Source organism: Cebidichthys violaceus, unplaced genomic scaffold (genome assembly GCF_023349555.1).
Source record: "Cebidichthys violaceus isolate CVI_PGR_0920_01 unplaced genomic scaffold, fCebVio1.0.p SCAF_13, whole genome shotgun sequence".
In the NCBI taxonomy this organism is placed as follows: domain Eukaryota; kingdom Metazoa; phylum Chordata; class Actinopteri; order Perciformes; family Stichaeidae; genus Cebidichthys; species Cebidichthys violaceus.
Genome location: NW_027176296.1, coordinates 10,097,120 through 10,117,023, shown reverse-complemented (window position 1 = coordinate 10,117,023; position 19,904 = coordinate 10,097,120). Strand labels below are relative to the sequence as shown.

The following is a 19,904-nucleotide window of genomic DNA, read 5'->3' as shown; positions in this document are numbered from 1 at the left end:
ACATCATGACAAGACATGTCATGTTGGGCCCTAGAAAATTCTGATTGCTTTTTACACTGTTTACTGATGTTCTATGAATTTATCAAGAACATACTATAATCAATTATGAAACTAGGGTTAAAGGCCTACATAACTTCTACATGACTGGGGTCTTTATGTGACAGCTGGGAACATCTGCAGAACAATTAACATTGATAACAAAACATTTAATGAAAGAATAGCTCAACAGAATGCTTTTAATATAGTTTTATTCCATTTGAACAAGCATAGAAAGCAGCTTAGGTCGGCAGCTTTGTGTAGCAATACTTGTGCAGACTCACTGGCCTGGCAACTAAATATTAGTTACATGTTACATAATTTCACATAGAAATAAATCTTTATCAGGAAGATAAGGCATTTGTTTCTGACAGCATGAGTCAGTACATATACACTGATATGGCATCTGAACTTCATATAAAAATAAATCTCTCAACATAGGAAAATACACATCTAATCAACATTAACAGGAAACTGCATCAAGCAACAGGAAGTCGAGTAGATATGACAGGAACAGGTTAGTTTGAGTTAGAAAGAGACATTTCTGGAGTGATTTGTTTGGGTTAGAGGACATGTATTTTTTTTTCTAACATTAATTAGTACTTTTATACTTCTTTGACACTCTTAAATGACTAGAGATATTAAGCAAAAATAAAACACCACTTTTAACTCTAAAAGTTAAAATCATATGAACTTATTTGAGCCTGTTGTCTTTCCTCAACTGACACAAACTCCTCTTTAAATCATCCAGACAAAACCAAAACTCGTTCACTCTCCAGCACAAACCACAGGATGTTTTCTTCATGTTCTCCCCAAATCTGATGGAACCTGACCGTTGTGTCAGGGTTACCCACTCGATTTGTGTCAAATGTGTGAACTGAAATGCTAAAAAAGTGTGAGAAATGGCTGCAGGTGGAAGGTATTCTGACTAAAGAAGTTCCCATCAATAATAAGAGAATAATTAATATATTTTAATTAATAATTCATCTTTCATTGTAGATATTTGAGGAGAATGCATGAAGCAGACAGCCTATGGACAAACACTCATCATCACACCATCCCCAGCATAGCTGTGCGTGGAGGCAATACTATTGCATATTCACTGATATGGCATTAGCTTATAGTACAAACACAGCCTACACTAAGGGAAGGCCGTGTTGGTTAACTCACAGAGCAAGTGGCAGCAGAACAGAATAGCAATCTGACTTCTATATCCACATGAAGCATTTAATAAGGGGGTAACTGATCTGGGGTCAGTTACAGCAAGTAACAATCAATACAGTTTTAAAGGTACCAAGGAGAGAAAGCTTTAAGGTTAGGCTAAGCTAAGATGATTAACCCCTGTCTCGAGCTCCAAAGTTATTGCAGACATGAGAGACGAAACAATCATCTCGTCTCTGCAAAATATAATTGTATTTCCTAAAATGTCAAACTCTTCTTTAAAAGACAAGTGGACCTGGTCACTGATGTCAGACGTACACTTACGCAAGATAGACAGTAAAGGTAAAGCAACCTGGATCGTATTAGGTAAACCTAAACTCTGTGGTAAACCAAAAGTTAAAACATTACATGTGACTCATGTGAAATTAAATGTCACTTTTGTCTGTTATTTGTAAAATTAAATAGGCATGTACAAACCACTAAAGCAATGTAACAGGTGGCAGCATACACACTGATATGGCAGCTAACCTTCAATAAACAAAGTGGCCGCAACACCTTCTCTCATCGTGTCAAATTCACACAAGCTAAAAGCCCTTTGGCAACTAAACTTTCTTATCTGCCACAACAAACAGGTGACAATGTGCTTCATTTAACACTATCTAAATCCAAAGGCAGTTCCAACATGTCATCCTCTTGTATATTACAACAACATAGAATCAGGTAGAAATTATGCAATTTTAAATTAAAAACATAGATTCAGGGATAGAATGCTCTTCAGGAATCAGGGCTAAATTGGACTGGACTAAGGATATGACGGGTTATTTGAAGAAGGTTGAATTATGAAGATTTCTGTGTATTAATTAGGGAATATAGAAATAGACATGGACAGAAGAGCCAGACACAGAGATACTGAATATACAGAAAGGGATACAGGGAATGTAAAGAAGTTAGGGATAAGGACTGGAGAAAATGGGGGAGGAAGGGAGTAGGAGAGGAGGCGGGACACCTGTGTCACATTACATCCAGACGTTGGTCAGCATGACGCTGAACAGGGCCAGCAGCAGCAGCCATACAGAGGACATCACTGTAAGAGGATGACAAATGGGAAATATTAGAGGTTGTACATAAGAAAACAATAAAAAATCAGTCGCAGCTTCCCTAAATAGTGTCTTTTAGTGTCTTTATTTATGGATCTCTGCCCACACATTTTGGTGGTTGAGAATGATTAATTTCATGCACTCAAGCATTTTCAAAATGATATCGAAAGCAGTGGCTGCAACATCCATTATATCATCTGCAATATCTCAGACACCCCTGGCTGGATTTTGAAGAAACAAAGAGATGTAGACACATGAAAAACATTTATTTTTTTACAATTACACTTATTGGAGTAGGGGATAGCTTTACTCCCATGTCAAAACAATGTGATTACTGATTGTATTGTCCACACAGTCAGCTTAAACATGAGCTGCAATATAGGCCTACCAAATATTTGACAGTGTTGAAGTTCTTACCACAGTTTCACAACGTTGAAGTAATAGCTTGAATTTGTGGGACATACGTTTATTTGCTTTCTTGCAGAGTGTTAGTTTGATACCACTCTCAAGTATGTTGGATGAATATGAAGCTGGAGTCAGCCAATGGCTAGTTTAGCTTAGCACAAATAAACTAATTAAGAGGGGGAAACAGCTAGCATGGGTCTGTCCAAAGTGTAGGAATTCACCTACCAGCATCTACAAAGCTCACTAATGAACAAGTGTCTTGATTGTTTAATCTATACGCCTGAGAAAGCCAGGCTAACATTAAAAACAGCAATCACTTGGATATCCATTTTATTGCGAGGAATGATTTAAGTGATTTAGTGTGTTTTTACCTGCACTCGATGAGTTACACTCCATGTTGACCAGTGAATCCATGTAGCCCTGGCCCAGCCACTCCTGGTAGGTCTTTCTGTCACCAACGCCCACGAGGCGCACAGTGGAGTCTTTGAAAATGAGATCTGTGCCTTTGTAGGATTGTGAGTCAAACATCCTAAAACCAAGACCTGTGTCACTGCCGAAATATGTCTACAAGGAAACAGAGAGACATTTAGGGAATCAGAGAAAAAGAGAAACTGAAAAAACACCAAAACTTACCAACACAATTGATTCCCTACATTCACTGTAAAATTAAAATTTAAGTGCAGAGACATGACCTGATCTATTCATTTATTGGTGAAATTCACATTATATTCACAAAGTAATCCTGTCGCAACAAGGCTCATTTTTGAGAACTCCCTGATGGTGTGTTGAAGGATACATCAGATAGTTGAGATAGTTTGAGCTATAGTGTGTAATAGCATGGACGTCTTACCTGTGCGCGGTCCAGGAGTCCATAGACAGCGTGGATGTTGGTATCGGCCCTTACCATTACAGCGTGGGAGGGAACTCTAGCCAGATGACAGTGTCTGTACTGTGAGACCTCTGCTTTAGTGTCCTGAGAACAGAGTAGCTGGAAGTCTGTAGAAAGGAGATCCACTGTCCATGATTCACCAGAGTTACCTGAACAAACACACAAAGTAAGATGGTTAGTTATGTCCCTTAAAATCATGAGACCTTGAAAAGGTGAACATTTTGAGTTACTTGTCTTACCATCAGTGTTTTGGAAGACAGTGGAATGTTTGACGAAAGCCACATCTCCATCTCCATTTGCAAGACACCTGAATAGACAGATAGAGCGACACAGGAAGTGTTTGGCATAAGTTCAAGAAACTTTTCTATTGAAGGCAACAAAGTTGCTAAATTGGAGAACCTCCTGTTTTTTGGGCCACCTTTACAAAAGATGATGCGCCAGAAGAAATACGGTTCTTTGATGAAAAAGCCGAAGTCTGTGTACATAAAAACATGTCTCCGAAGGTGCATTTCAGCACAAAATATCCAATCACAGAGCTTAACATTCTGTTACATGCGCTGCTAATAGCGAGTCAGCAACTGACAAATAATTAAACCGGTCATAACATAAACTTCTGGGATCTGTGAGAGTCATGTTTTCCTATGTTCAGTAATATCGTTATCCTTAAATCAAATTTGAATGGACAAAACTTGAGTGAAACATGTAACCCTGATGATGTGCAGGGCTTTGGGATGTTACCTGAAGGCACCGTCGTATCCATCATACAGGTCTTTTCCCTTCTCACATTTATTCTGTCCTGAGCTGTCACCCACACACACACCACACAGGTTCTCGGGGAAACCGGGTTGGTTGGCACCTGGTACGCAGCTCTGCTTGAAGAACCCTCCTACCGCTAAGTATCATGGGAAACACGAAAATAGAAAATCAAAACTGGAAGAAAAATTCAGGCTTTTGAACTAAATAAGTTTTATAACCTAATTTACGAAAAATACAAAAAGTACTTTAAACGTTCATTCCACTGTTTGTTTACACAGTTTGGTTCACTTATAACAGGTAGGAATAATCAGCCTGTGGCAAGAGTTGCATAATGTTTTCTGCAGATTTAGAGGAGCTCTGATGATGTAATATTGAATTGACAGTATTGGATTAAAGAAGACTTTTGATACAGTGAACCATGAGGTACTCCTGTCAAAATTATCCTTTTTAAATGTCCACATTGATACAATTAAATGGATGAAATCATATCTAAAAAACAAGAAGCAAAGTGTACTGATTGGCAATTCTCAATCAACATACCTTAACAGCAACATTGGTGTTCCAAAGGGATATATATTGGGCTATTTTGTTTAGCTTGTACATTAATGACCTGCTTTTAGTCTGCCCATCTGTCAACATTCAAATGTATGCAAATGACACGGTTCTTTATGTACATGCTAAAAACAAGTAATTAATGAGTCATTAATCCAGTCAAAATGCTAAACATTCTCTGGTTCCAGCTTTGTACAGTAAATGCGAGGATTTGCTCATCTTTGTGATAAATGTAAACTGTGATCTCCATTTTTCCCTACTTTCTTACATTTGAACAATTTTCAGTATTTAAACCAATGGATTTCTACAAGTTCTGAAGACCAACATCCTACTGACCTTGTGGTATCTGACAGTGCTGAGGGTTGATCTGGCCTTTCTCCATCAGCGTTGCCACGGGAACGTTCCAGCCAGCCGTGCGACCGTATCCGGTATGGCAGGAGCGACGGCCACGCAGGTCGTCAAAGTTACGGATGTCAAGACTATTCTTTTTCACCACTGCGACTGCATAGTACATGGAACCATCACGGCCCTCTGGAGAAAAAAACAACATTTATCTGTCGTGTTTGAAACAAGAATCTGTGACTGTTTGTGTGAGTCTTTGTGTGTTTTTACCTGTGTAGCTCTCGCCGGTAGCAGGGACCAAGCCATACTCTTTGCCTGCTGAGTAGATGTAACCTCCATCCAGAGTGACGGCATCAGCCTCATTGTTCTACACAAAAATGAAAAGGAACGGAAGAGATTGTGATTGCAGAACATCAGTTGGTCTTTTTATTCAATAATCACAGATTTCTGTTTTTTGGAGCCTGATGGATATGTTGGTATCGCCAATATCACCAATATCACAAGTTTCAAGTCTTAACCGTGAAGTTTCAAGTCAAGTCCAAGTCCTAAAGTTTGTGTTTCAAGTTATAAACAAGTCATCATGTGCCCTTTACCAAACTTTATTATTTTTTACTAAGAACTATCACATTAATTGCTATGAAATTGCAATGAAATTTGGTACACACAATCATGTTCCCCTCAGAATGAACCACTTTGGTGATTCCCAGACCTTTTTTCTAGTACCATCATCAGGTCAAAATATGAACTTGTCCAATACTTTGGTTTATTACCAAACACCTGCAAATAACAATATATTCACATCATCCTCAGCTTTCCTTTGAGTTTAGTGCTAACTAGCAAATATTAACATGCTGTCAAGCTAAATTAAGATGGTGAACCTGGTAAATATCACTTCTAATCACAAGCTCACAGCCACGTCACAGCCTCATGTTGTCAGCTGTCTGGCTGCTGTTCTGCACTGACAATGGCATCTTTCCCTCCTGCTTGCACAGCATTATCGAGTTGCAAGTCTTTTGAATTGTTTTGGTCAAGTCATATGAATCTGGTCCAAACCTCTTGTTTAACCTAGAATAAGTGTCACTGATTCAGTTTGTCCACCAGACACCACAAACAAGTTTACTTTAAATTTCCTGTCCAGTACATCTTGGTCACACATTTAGTAACCAAATCTTAGTGATGATCAATATCCAAAATGTGTGTTTATGTTACAAATATAAACTCTAAGATTCTAAGAGAGTCTAAAAAATACAGTCTTCATCAGACTCTGGTGTTTAATGCCTTTATTTGAATTGAATGAATACCACAGTAGCTGTTCCTCATAAACCAGCAGTAAGAAACATCTGTTACCTTGATTCTCTTCATGCAGTCAGTCACAGAGTCCCCGTAGACACACTTGATGTCTGGAGTCAGACCTTTACTTTGGAAGTTCACGCTCATGTCAGCACATTTCTGCTGCTCACCGCTGGACAACACACACCACCGCAGCACATCTGGGATATTTGTAGATAAATGGGTATTTGTAGATAAATGGGTGGGTAGCAAATAAGGAAAGAAGGATCAATTGATATGTAAACTAGGTAGGTAGCCCAGTTAACTAGAAGGGGTTGAAATATAAATGAATGAATCAATACATTTCACACAAAAGCTACCAAGAAAGCCACCAGTGACATTTTTTTTTCACCTTCGCGTTTACAGTCCATGGCTCTCAGAGCATTATAATAGAAGCGACCCATCCACTTTTTGGGGTTGTCTGACTCGGCCCCTTGAAACATGGAGGATGATTCAGAGAAAAGTACAGTTCCGCTGCCATATGCTGCTGACGAAAACATGTTGAAGCCTGACTTTTCCTGCAGACAGCAAGATGCATTCATTTTAATTTCATAGATAGAATCATGGCAATGTGGTTAAATGCAAGTCTTATTGCTTCACTGTTTCTTAAGATACTTTAGTAGCTGTTTAGTAGCAGGAGCTGTTTGGACGTACCAGGCCCTCCATCAGCATGTTGAACACCAAAGAAGGAGTAATGTCATTGCCGACAACAATCCCACGAAATGGGACGCGGACCAGATGGCATGTTCTCCACTGATAGACAGGAGCTCTGGTGCCGTCACGACACAACAGCTCATAGTCCGATGAAACCAGTGTGCTTGCCCAGACTGGACCACGACCTGGTGAAAAAATAACAGGTTAGCTAACAGACATGCTTATTAACTAACGACAAAGTGGTTGTAATAACCAACTAATTACTGACTATCCAGTTCGATGCAAGAATTTACCATCAGTGTTTTCCTCTACAGTTGTGTGTTTGATAAAGGCCACATCTCCTGCATCTTCAGCCAGACACCTACAGAGACGAAACAAAAAGAAGTTGAGAAATAAGGGTGCAAGATACTTGCGTAATTAGTGTTCTTTAAATCCAGGTTCATAAAAATTAGCTTCCTGTCACAAAAGGACGGTAACATGCTTTTGGTTATGCCTTGCATGTGTTTGTATCCATGCTAGCAGGGTGGCTCTAGGGATTGTTAATGTTTGTCAACTAATCAGGTCCAATTATTAGATGGATTATCATGAAAAAATAAATAAATACTGGCAAATGATATGTATATCCACAGTTCTGCAGAATTGTAACTTCTGTGTGTTACCGGAATGCTCCTTCGTAGCTGAAGTATCTCTCTTTGTTGCTCATCTCACATTTGTGCTGTTCAAGATCATCTCCTTTGCACAGCTGACACAGAGACGCGGGGTCACCCACCTCAGTTGCTCCGGGGATACAGCTGGCATTGAAGAAATGTGCCACACCTGACCACACAAACACACATCTCTCCAGCTTTCTGTATATACGTCTATGTGAGTCTATGTATATGTATGCATAGTGCATGTTTCCTACCCTGGGGGATGTTGCAACCCACCACAGACATGTAGCCCTGGTCTATGAGATATCCTAAAGGCATGTTCCAGCCAGCTGTTCGGCCTTTACCGGTGTGGCAGCTCTTTTTTCCTGCCAGGTTGTTGATGTTGATGCCAGAATTTGCTTTCTTCACCACAGCAACTGCATAGTAGGAAGCACCGGTGCCTAAGGCAACAACAGCATAGGTGTTAAAACACATATGACAGCAAGTGCTGTCAGTACTTTGACAGCAATGTACTGTATGACCTTCCGGCTCTGATATCAAGGTCTAAGAGATCAAAGTGCAGACTATCACTCCTGTTTTGAAATATCCCACATGCGGGACAGAGATTATAATAAGGGTAACGTGTGAACTGCGACATGGCTGAATTAACTCACTAACACCAGGTTATCCATGATAAACAAATTACATTTTGGGAAATATGTTTTGTTTGCTTTCTTGCCAAGAATGTACCACACGTTTGTACAATAGTTATGAAGCTAAGGCCAGTAACTGGTTAGCTAGATTAGCACAAAGACTGGAAACAGGGGGTAACTGCTAGCCTAGCTCTCTGCAAGAAGAAAAACTTCCAACAAAACCACACATTGTCTTTGTTATATTTAGTTGTTTGTACATATCAAACAAATGAGATATAAAGTGTTAATTAGTTAGCTTTAAAAGTGTGTGGTTGTTTTTTTTGGACAAAGCCAATCTTACGTTAATGTATAGCCTCTAGAACCCAAAACAACGAACACCAGATAAGGACATGTTATATGTCAAAAATTTTAAAAGCTCATGACAACCATTTTTACCTAAACAAAATACAATTCTAACACCAAACAACAAGGCAAAAATAAGCACACAGCATAAACACACAAACTGTGAATGCACGCATAGTGGTGTTAGCTATATTGCCACTGCACAAACGGTATGTCATTATGGAGACTCCACAGTTTCCAATGGTATACGTCTTATAACTCTACGACCAAAACTTACTAAAGTAGCAGCCAAAGAACAGAAAAAATAAACTTTTTACAGCCATAACCATAAATTAGGTCTCCCTTCCATTGTATGATCAAAAGTTGTGTTCGAGGGCATGTCAAGGCCGCTAATGGCTACTCCAATGTCTCTGGATCATATCTGAGACGATTCCAGCCATCTCTATTCATTTGCATGGCATGAAGGTGCATCTGCAGTCTGCATTCCTCCAGCATCAAACAGACTATCCTCAGCCTTCCATGAAAACACAGTCTATGTAAACAGTAAATGGTAAATGGACTTGTACATGTGAAGCGCTTTTCTAGTCCTATGACCACTCAGCCCTTTTTACATTACATTTCACCCATTCACACCCATTCATACACTGATGACATGCTAACACGCAAGGTGCCACTAACCATCAGGACTAAATAAACATTCACACCGCCGGTCCTCTGATTGAAGGACGACCAGCTCTAACTCTGAGCCTCGTCACCCCATTTTTGTCTTCATCTAGTGGATGAATCGTGGGACTGCACTCTTTCTAAAGGCATTGTCCTTCAATACAAAGCTGGTCAAATAGACCAGTGGGTTATGGGTTTCTTTGAAGGGAAACAAAGAGGTCCGATTGATTGAATTTTCTAACAAAGCCAAAACAGTTGTATACAGATGGAACTAATTTCATGTAAAGAGTTTTATAGTTACAAGAGAACATTTCAAATGGCACAGATAAATGTACCAAAATTGGGTAGATTCAGCCTAAACATGCCACTGCAACTTTTCTTTTCTTCATGTTATTAGCATCATCTGATTCTGATTCTGATCAGCCTGTGCACAGGTAACGTTCAGATGTGACATGGTTTGTTGGAGGTCTTGGGCTGCAACTGCAATATTACAAAGGGATATTCACTCCCAAATGATACACTCCCAAATTATACACTCCCAAATTATACAACTTTTGTTATGCAAAATTACATATTTCATTTGAATCTCACAAGAGTAACCTTTATGAAGATACTAAGATCATTAAAATAGACCTTGTGATTGCAGAGATAGTCTAAACTCGATTAATTTTTCAAGCAGGGGCCTGAGCCAGGGGCCTAGGGTCCAAGAGGCTAGCTGCCTGTTTCCAGTCTTTATGCTAAGCTAAGCTAATGGTTGACTGACTTACATTCACATTCAGAGGAGAGTGGTACCAATCTTCTCATCTAACTCTCGGAAAGAAAGAAAATATGTATATTTCCCAAAATGTCAACTATTCCTTTAAACATTAAAACTATACTGAATAAGGTAATCCGAATTAGCAGCAACAGTTTTATTAGTTTAACTCCTTTTCACACATGTTTTTCTCTTTCAGAATAAAAAAATCACATCCTACGATCAGGTTTGGATTCACTGGCAGCTATCTTGAAGGAAGCCGTCTTCCCCAGGTTGTAGATGTCAGTGCCGAACATGGACAAGGCATCTGCTTCTTTTTTCTGCACAGATACAGTAAACAAAAAGATTAACGGTGTTGTAAATATCATTGAGTTTCCACTTTACCTTCAATATTAAGCACCCCCATGTTAAACGACTCACACGGACAGCTTTGAAGAGTTTCTGACAAATGAAGCGTAAGAGACATTATCGAACAAAACAACCATATCTTTCCTCTTAAAATAAGAGCATGACAGTCTAGCTAAATAAACTAAACTGGATGAGGATTGTCAGGCTCACATCCACATGAGGTTTGCAGATTCAACTCTAGATTAAAAATGGTTTCGAGAGGAATAACCTAGACAACTTAATAACTGTTTGATCTTGTTAGGTATTTCCTTAGAACGTTAATGAACTGTATAATTCACTCATTTCCCTCACAGTTTCACTCACATTTTAGCTTGAGTAACTAGGGCGTCCCGTTTTCAGATCAGAAATCTTCTAGCTTATGGTCGTCATAAACAGCCCAGTGTGCATTTTGGTGCCTGATAACTGCATGCAAGTGTATTGCAACATACCACATAACGCTAGTCCCTGCCTTATCTGCTGCCTGATTGCGTGTTCAGCCATTCAAAGAATTTGATTAGCTTTTACAGTCATGCGTCCTCTGATGATCTGACTGATTGATAGATGACTCATTTAATGAGCTATTTTACAATGCAAAAGACAGTTAGTCAAATCAGTTCCTGTTGTCAAAATCTGACCTGTAGTTTCTGAACGCAGCCCTCGACTGTCACACCGTTGACACAGCTGAGGGACGGACGGATGGAGACATCGGCAAAAGACTGCGACATGGCCTGGCATTTCTTCTGCTCTGCATCTGAGATGGTGCACCATCTGATGCTGCTCTGGCCAAACACTGAGAGAGAGAGACACACACACAGAGAGCCCTCATCATTCACTTATTAAACCTTTCCACCAAAAGATTCATGAACATATCCTGTCATCTCAAGTCTCCAACAACTATGACTGTATTCTGCTATGTCAACTGTAACTTCTGCATCAGTAGGCTACAGTACAGTGCTTCCCAACCGGGACCTCTCATGTTTCTCACATGTTGCTTTTATTTATTGTGAAATCCCTTCAGGCCTCTAAAACGAATTTTAAAAGGAGCACTTTTTGGTTAAACTATTAACAACTAATATGCAACTGCTATAGTGACTCTGATCATCATGATCATGACTCTGATCATCTATTCATGACAAGGAGTCATGAATAGATGTTGCTTATGAACCAGTATTTGATGAATAGGATACTGTACAAATAGACATTGTGTATTCTCATTAAAACCATCATACCTAAACAATAATTTCAGGTCAAATGGATAAATATGGTCAACATGACAAGCTATAATATTAATGGTGATCATGATGATTTTTTACTTCATGTCATGTATTCTTTACAGTATTTGTGTTTATTTGTTTGTTTATTTGCTGCTGAAGGAAACATTTTTATGTAAGTTAAGTGTATAAATGATCTCTTACCCGTTTGCAGTATTAGCAGCAGAGCTGCGGCTGTCCTCCACATGGCCATGGCTTCGTTCTCTCTTCTTCTCTCTATTGGGTAAAATAACCTCCTTTTCCCTTCCCTCTACTTTATATGATGACTCTTAAGTCAAAGTCCAGCTTCTATCTTCAAAACTCAGCGTAAAGTCCTTGTCCGGAACTCACAGGAGGCTGTATATATTTTAGTGATTTATAACATTACATCTACAACATGTCATTCAGGAGTCATAACACTCTCAGCTCGAGTATTTGAACCTCTGTAGAGTTTATGAAGCGTGCCTCTCTGGTTGGTGTACCTGGTCTGACACGTCTCTGCTGCCACTCCCTGGCTGCAGGCCAAAGTCCGGACAGAGAGGTCTTTTACAGTCTGGAAACCCCATCTCTGCTCTTCTGTGTGGTGCTTTTCCACTGATGGGAAAAAGGAAAGAGGGGATTCATGCCAACGCAGTGAGGCCGTTGGTCACTGACTCACTACTCTGGCTGCTGAGAGGAACAAAACAGTCTGTTTACCTGCTTTCATTGCTAACATTGACCTTGTCTCTGACTTTTAGAAATTTGTCGTGTACATTATATTTAGATGAAGTCAGTTATTCCCAAATGCACTGTGAAGTCTTTTGATCCTGACATGGTTATTATGGTGGCTCAGGGTGCCAAAGGTATCTGCCTTCCACAGCTGATGTTGCTGGTTTGAATTGGGGCTGGGGCCTGGCATGCCATCCCAGTTTATTTCACTTTAATGCACATTTTACTCCATTAAATCTTTCTAATAGCTATATACTCGTTACTTTAGTAATATTTTCCATAGTAATGTATGATAGTTTATAAATTACGATGCATTGTTATCTACCTCACTGTATAAAAAAATGTTAAACAATTAGCTCCACTTTGACATCTACCACAGTGAAATCCTTCCTTGAACCACTACTTATTTCCTAATTCCTCCAAAAGGTCTTGTATGCGAGGCTGACTGACTAAATAAATACCCCAAATTTGATTTTATGATTCTCTTTAACAAAGATGCAGAACTCAGCAGGACTCCTCCTCACAGTGTGTAGTCGTATAGCAAGTAGCTGCTTCATATCAAATTATGTGTGATTATGATAGTAAAATATTTCTGGTGAAACACAAAAAGGAAGCCTAATCATAAAAACATGTAATTGTTTTGATTGTTCATCCGTGTTCATGTTCACTCTGGTATTGGGCCAACTACAGACATTACTAAAACATGAGTAATAAGAATAGTAACGTTTTTAAAATGGTTTAGGCCTGTAACGAATTATGAAGGCAACACCAGCGAATACCTCTGGTGCTTAAACCTTTAAATTAAATCAAATGAAACAGGATAGACAATGCAATTTAAAAACATGACATAAGGTGGACCTGGGAACAATAATAAAGTTATTGTTAGGCAGTAAATTTGGCTGCAAAAATTTACACTATGTATTTGGGGAGTCTACTTACTTTCATGGTGCTTCAACACTCACAAGACACAACGTGTTGGAGTGAGGATGACACAGACTTGACAGCCAAACCAACGTATCACAACGCTGCTATTTTCCCCATCTCAAAATTCAGCACCTAACATTAGCTGACCTGAGAATCTGCTGTCAAATCTGACCTTTTCTCTAAAATCGAAAACTTGAGCTGCATCACACTATACAGTTTACATGCAAATAAACCATTTTCTTCTCATGTAAATGTTGAAACAGAAGATCTTGCTATTTCTCATGTTTCACAATGAACCTTTCTTTCTCTCGTACAGCATGCTCTGTGTGCAGCCAAAGTACCTATAAAGAAATCTTTAAAAGATTTACAATTATTGTTACGACAGGTGGTACGTTCTCTTCACATCGTTAAGTTGATTTCTTGCCAATTTTAAAGCATCTGTGTTGTATATCTCCTTTCACTCTGTAGATTATGGCAGGAAATTATCCTCTGATTACTGCCACTTGAAACAGAGGAGGACCGGATGAACTCAAGGAGAGTGAAAATGTCAACTTTGGACCTCATGCAAGTGAATGAGGTAAGACAGCAACTGCATATGAGATATGTGAAGAGGTCTATGAATCAACGTATTCGAGAATTGACCTTGGGAGATTCATGTTTTGTAGAATTAAGGAGAGTTTTCTAAAAGCACTAAAACAGTTCAGAGCCTCTCAGAGTCACTATAGCTGCTGCAGACTCTTCAGTCAGAAAATGCATCACGTTTGAGCCAAGAAGCTGGATGTCTCTGCTAAAGGGAGCCACATTATACATCAATAGAGACCACTACAAACCTGCAGTAGAGGTGAAAGTAAAGCAGAATATATTCATATTTACAGCTTTCATAGCATATTCATTCACATTCCACAACGCAAAACGAATAATCATCTCTGGTCATCGGTCAAGGAATTTCAATAAATCTCGATAAAGACTTTTATTTTTTTGTACCAAAATAGGCAGTTAGAGCAGGGATAAATATGATGTTAGATATAGATCCATCTCTTTAATAGATTCTTTGCATCGGTGCTTTACTCTAACAGACAGTGGCATGGTCCCCTGGCTAAAACACACAGCCAGAGTCACACAGCGAGTCCAGTTCTGTCAACTGACAACACCACTGGTTTACTGGATTCATAGAGCATTATAGATGGAAAAAAAGTAATCCAGCTGGACATTCTGTGAGGAAATATTAAAGCTTTTGAAACACACGTGGTCAAAACTATTTATTATTTGGGTCTAAGAGCTACTCTGTTGACAGAACGGCCTTTCTGTACGTCTCTGGTCTCCAGTCAGCTTGGAGGAGTCGCCGCAGGGGTTGAGATGGGAAGTGGGTGGCTGACAAGGTCCGCAGGAACTTTGTTATCAAAAGCATCTTGGTATTTCAAATGTTACGCTAAACAACAGAGGTTATCGTCATGTTTCAGGTAAGCGACATTTGTGACTTCACTCTCTTTTAGCTCTGTTTTGGTCTCCACCACCTACTGAAGGAAATATCTGGCTCTTCAGTTGTGAGTCAGACAGCTAAACAATGAACTGAAACTCACTATAAAGTTCCATAAAGCAGAAGGGAGCTGATAATTATCTGTTCACATTGTCACACTGTTTTCACATTGTCATTGTCATTTGATACATTGTTATTATGAAAAAATATTGATTATAGTCGCTTTAAGGGAAAAGCCAAATTGTAATCGTCTCACCTGTTGCAGATGGTTGCATTTCCAAAGATATTTTTGTGATCACACAGAAGTCTACTCTCTACCCTGAAAAGATAAAAGTTTGCTCGAGGCTAAACCCCCATTTAAATAGTGTATTTCCACAGACTGTGACACACATGACCCTCGCTTTGCACACAGATGTGCAAAGCAAGGGTCATGTGACTGACATGGTCAGCATCAACAGGCTATCAAAGTTACATTAGTGCCTGTAAAGCGGGAAACATCATGTGATCCTGAAAACACCTTTGATGATACAACCCATTGCTGGATAACAGGTAAGAATGCAACGCTTAGATTGTCCACCATCTGCCTGAATTATGGAGAGACGTTTGGAGCACTAAGGTCACAGATGGAGCTAATTTCAGGTGTTGTTCATGCACACTAAAACTCCTAAATCTAGCATGAAAAAAAAATCTGTTGAAAAAAGAGCTAAACCAGTTGATCAGTGGGTCATAACAGAAGCGTTAACTACACAACCAATGACCATAAAGAGTTCCCTGACCTTGTTAGCTCTTTCAAACCAACATAATAATCACTGATAGCTGAAAGAAAAGTGAGCGTATCACACATCCAAATACCTGAAACACTGGGATGGGATCAATTCTGTCAAGATGCTTTAAGAAACCAGCCCTCATTAGTGCAACTGCAGTATGAAGGAAAGCTATAACAATGATGCTGATGATTATGATCGTGATGATAGTGTTGATGAAGAAGATGATACACTGTTTGATGCTGGAGTGCTCGATTAATGTCACACTGTGAATGTGGAGGAGGAGAGAGATGAAGGCATGAGACAGAGAGAAGGAGGACGAGGGGAGGCACAGTAGCCCTTGTTTGAAGAAGACATGGTTGATACATGTTTTTTAAAAACAGGATCTGGGCCCGTATTTATCAAACTGCTAAAAGTGAAATGTGTTTAAGAAGGATTGGACAAAATATTATTGGCCAAGATGAGTGATACCTTACCTGAAGAAATATGTTTAATTTCGAATACGGTAGTTTTAGCCTATTATTTCTGTCTGTGTTTATCAGGGTGCAAACAACAAGAACGTAGCTGTTATTGATTCTGCTTGCAATCACTTTCGATGCATCTTCATTTTCTGCTCTCATCAATGTGGCACTAAATTACACCCATTATCAGTTTTCTCTGCTGTATGTCTTCCACCAACAGCAGAATTTTGTTCCTGCTCCAGTTTGGTTCCCTTTTTTGTTTCCATTTCAGCCCATTATTTATCCATATTTGCATGTTTATGTATTATAAATATATTAGATTGTTTTTAATTTCACGTTAGTTTCTACTGGAGTTATTGAAGATTTTACACAAATAAAATGTACTTCAAACAGTAAAAATGTACATGTTTTTGCAGAATCACACATGACATTGAACAGGACAGATGTTCGGTAAATCCTTGATGCTGATTGGCTGTTCTTACTCATAGGCATAACTAATCATCTGATCACTTGAAAGCTGCTCTAAAACATTGCTCCTCCACTTTGCTGTAAATAAGAGTCGGACGCTTGATAAATGTATTATCAGATATACTTTTAAAAAATAACATTTTTACAAGCATCATTCTCAGAATTTTGAGAAATAAGGGCTCAGGGCTCCAAATGAACTCTACAAACATTATGAGGCTCAACACTATTTATTTTAAAACTATCTAACTTAGTTTTCTGCTTAAGTTTTGATTGAGAATTCCTGCTTGTTACAGGAAATATCAACACGGGTCTCAATGGTAGAAATCCTAAATTATTACTAAATTAATTATTTTCTTGCTACGTCTCTAAACAGTACTATTGTACTATAATTTAATTTTGGTCCTTGATACCAAAATGCTGGGGCACGTTATAAAGTTTTCAACTCATTTCTTAAGTCTGTAGTCTAAAGGGTGGGACATGAGAGAGATAGAAAAAGACTAAACAGGAGCAATGCCATGAGGAAAGATGGACAGACCGGTAAGAAGATCAACATTTTGTCCCAAAAACATGCTCTTAAAGCTACAGCGTGCAAAAGTCTGCCTCTTGGTGACAATATTATCATTACAAACCCATACATGATTGCATTACCCTTCGTTAATATGAAAACAACAACGACAACAACAATAAGAAGAACAATAATTAAATCAAATCAGATAATGGTACATGTCGCCTTGATTTGAACCTCCTCCTTAAACATTAAGGAACTGAGCTGTAGGAAGATCCACCAATAGGCTGCTGGACAGACGTTAGCCCCTCCCACTTCAGGAAGTAGCAGTCCCAGATAGTCCCAGCCTCATCCGACTTCATGTGCTTGTGTAAATCGCTGTGTGTGTGTGTGTGTGTGTGTGTGTGCAGTAATGCGTGTTTACGAGAGAGAGAGGAAGCAGGCCGATAATAGAAAATTAGAGGAAGTGTTGAAAGAGTGATGTGTGTGATTTTGTAGTATGTGTGTTTATTCAAAGTCGCTCCTTGGTGGGTACCCAGATGTAAGGACCAGACTGCTCCTCAATAATCTGCTTCACCTGCGAATACACTTCCTCTAGAGTCGAGCCATGGACAATAGCTGCAGAAAGAGAGAGAGAGAGAGAGAGAGAGAGAGAGAGAGAGAGAGAGAGAGAGAAAAAAATGAATATACAAGATGAACATCTACCAAAACATATTACCATGGTAGCCCACTGTGTGTGCAAAAATAAACTATAATCAAAATCTCCATTAAAGGGGGAGTAACCTTTAAAGGTCTAAATCTGTGTATTTGAGTGTGTGTATGTTGGATCTTTACACATAGACTTCCTATATGGGAAAATAAGATGATGAATCCGTCCCCTGTTTTAACCAAACATAATCCCTGCTTGTGGAAATGTAACAAACCGCTTTGTGAATATCTTGTGGTTGACTTAGATAAAACTGTAATGTATAAGGACATTCCAATCATTTGCGTTCTAAACAATAATGTTACTGTTTTTGTCAAAGGAATAGTTCAACACTTCTCTTTCCTGCCCAAAGTTAGATGAGAAGATCAATACTACTCTAATGTCTGTGAGTGAAGGATGGAAGCATACAGTCTAGAAACAGCTAGTCTGCCTCTGGCCAAAGTAAAAAAAAAAAATGCATACCAACACCTCAGAAGCTCACCAATTAAAATGTTATATCTTGTTAACTGCTGCAACTATTTCTTAACAACCTACAGTATCTTGTCTGTGTACGTGTTTGTGTGCCTGTAACTAACCGCTGAAGAACTCTGTGAACTCCTGCTCCAGTTTGACAGCTCTGTCGAAGGTCTTCCTCGCCTGATCCTCAGTAAAACGCTTGTTCATCTCTCTGGAAAGAAAAACAAGAGTTACATACGTATATCAAGGTACAGAAAGATAATTTAAAACACCTTATATGAAACTAAACCCTCAGCAATGTTCTTGACCTCATTGTGAAGTTCAACAGCGGTCAAATTACATTATGATGATTCACTTTTTTTTTACAAGGGAACTGCACCTACACCTACACACCAGTACGCTAGTTTAAATGTGATTGCAGAAAAGTTATGGACTTGTTTTTGTCATGTACAACATTATTTTATTTGTCACTTATGGGGTGTTATTAATGAAACTTGGAGTATTTTGTTTCTTACTTTCATGTTCATGTTACACACTCGTGTAAGTTATATATCTTACAATATGATGTTTATCATACACATGGAACATTGTTCATGTTACGCACAGGATGTTAAGCTTGTAACAGCACTTAGCAAAACAATCTCAACACAAGTTCCATTGAGTAGCTTGTTCTGGAGCATTCAACAATGTGACAGATAGATAGTTGTTCAGTTGGCATGAAACTAGATGTTCATTCATCTTAGTACTTTTAGGATCTCTCAATCATGTTGTGCTGGAAGGTTGAGCCTGAGAGTCGAGCTGCTGACAGGGACTGTGTGATATTAAGAGTTTTTTTTTTCTAAATTGCTGTTTTCAAGGTCAAGAATGAACTTTTAAACTAAACTAAGTCAACATGGAAGAGAGATCTCTATGAGTGCTCAGAGGAAAGTAGTATTTGAACATCTCCAGTTCCATGACAACTGAACGGGCTCCTATCTGCTGATGAGGAACATGTGAGTTTTAAAACAAGCAACAAAATGAACCTTGTGGTGAGATTGTTCAACTCAAATACAGGATGTTGTTTATGGTAGGGTGGTGGTGTTGATGTTCCCGTTACTTACAGTATGTTGTCGACATTGCGTGGTCTAATGAAGACAGCGATGGGATGGAGGCCTGCCAACTGGAGACGCTTGATCGCATTCCCTGATACATCCAGTATACAGTGTTTACCCTGGGAAAGAGACATAGAAACCGTGTTTCCATTCTGTTGTCAAGCAAATTTGAAGCGAACTTCTGAAAATGTCGCAAAAAAAGAAATACGAATTAGGCGTGTTTCCATCAACTGGTTTGGAGCGAATGAACTCAGCTACAGCGTAGTTTGGACAGAAGTTTGCTTGTATGACTGTAATCCTCCAGTAAAGAGAGTAGAAGAAGAAGTAAAGATAGCCAACTGGAAACACCACAAGTTCATTCTGCCAGACAGCCCCTTCTGCCAGTGATCTTCTTAGGTTTAGGTAAAAAACCTACTTGGTTAGGTTTAGGAAAAGATCAAGGCAG

General features: G+C 39.0%; 2 protein-coding genes across 8 annotated transcripts in view; both read right to left on the bottom strand.

Moving 5' to 3' along the window:
• Positions 1 to 231: 231 nt before the first annotated feature.
• On the bottom strand, positions 232 to 12,156 carry meltf (melanotransferrin). The gene is made up of 16 exons (XM_068707730.1): positions 12,065 to 12,156; positions 11,285 to 11,439; positions 10,483 to 10,582; positions 8,126 to 8,311; positions 7,881 to 8,037; positions 7,515 to 7,582; positions 7,222 to 7,406; positions 6,920 to 7,085; positions 6,586 to 6,728; positions 5,509 to 5,605; positions 5,233 to 5,427; positions 4,327 to 4,480; positions 3,828 to 3,895; positions 3,550 to 3,737; positions 3,071 to 3,263; positions 232 to 2,281 (listed from the first exon to the last, which is right to left on the bottom strand). Exons 1-16 carry the CDS (start codon positions 12,111 to 12,113, stop codon positions 2,214 to 2,216), a joined length of 2,172 nt encoding a protein of 723 aa, XP_068563831.1. The 5' UTR covers positions 12,114 to 12,156; the 3' UTR covers positions 232 to 2,213.
• A 2,330-nt stretch (positions 12,157 to 14,486) lies between these two features.
• Positions 14,487 to 19,904, bottom strand: part of LOC137870442 (discs large homolog 1-like protein) — a 99,295-nt gene continuing 93,877 nt past the window's right edge. For all 7 annotated transcript variants that reach the window (XM_068707722.1, XM_068707723.1, XM_068707724.1 and 4 more), the window contains 3 exons: positions 19,469 to 19,578; positions 18,488 to 18,579; positions 14,487 to 17,824 (listed from right to left, as the gene is read on the bottom strand). In XM_068707722.1, coding sequence (XP_068563823.1) covers positions 17,718 to 17,824; positions 18,488 to 18,579; positions 19,469 to 19,578 — 309 coding nt within the window. In that variant the 3' untranslated portion in view covers positions 14,487 to 17,717. The remainder of the gene's footprint in view (positions 17,825 to 18,487; positions 18,580 to 19,468; positions 19,579 to 19,904) is intronic.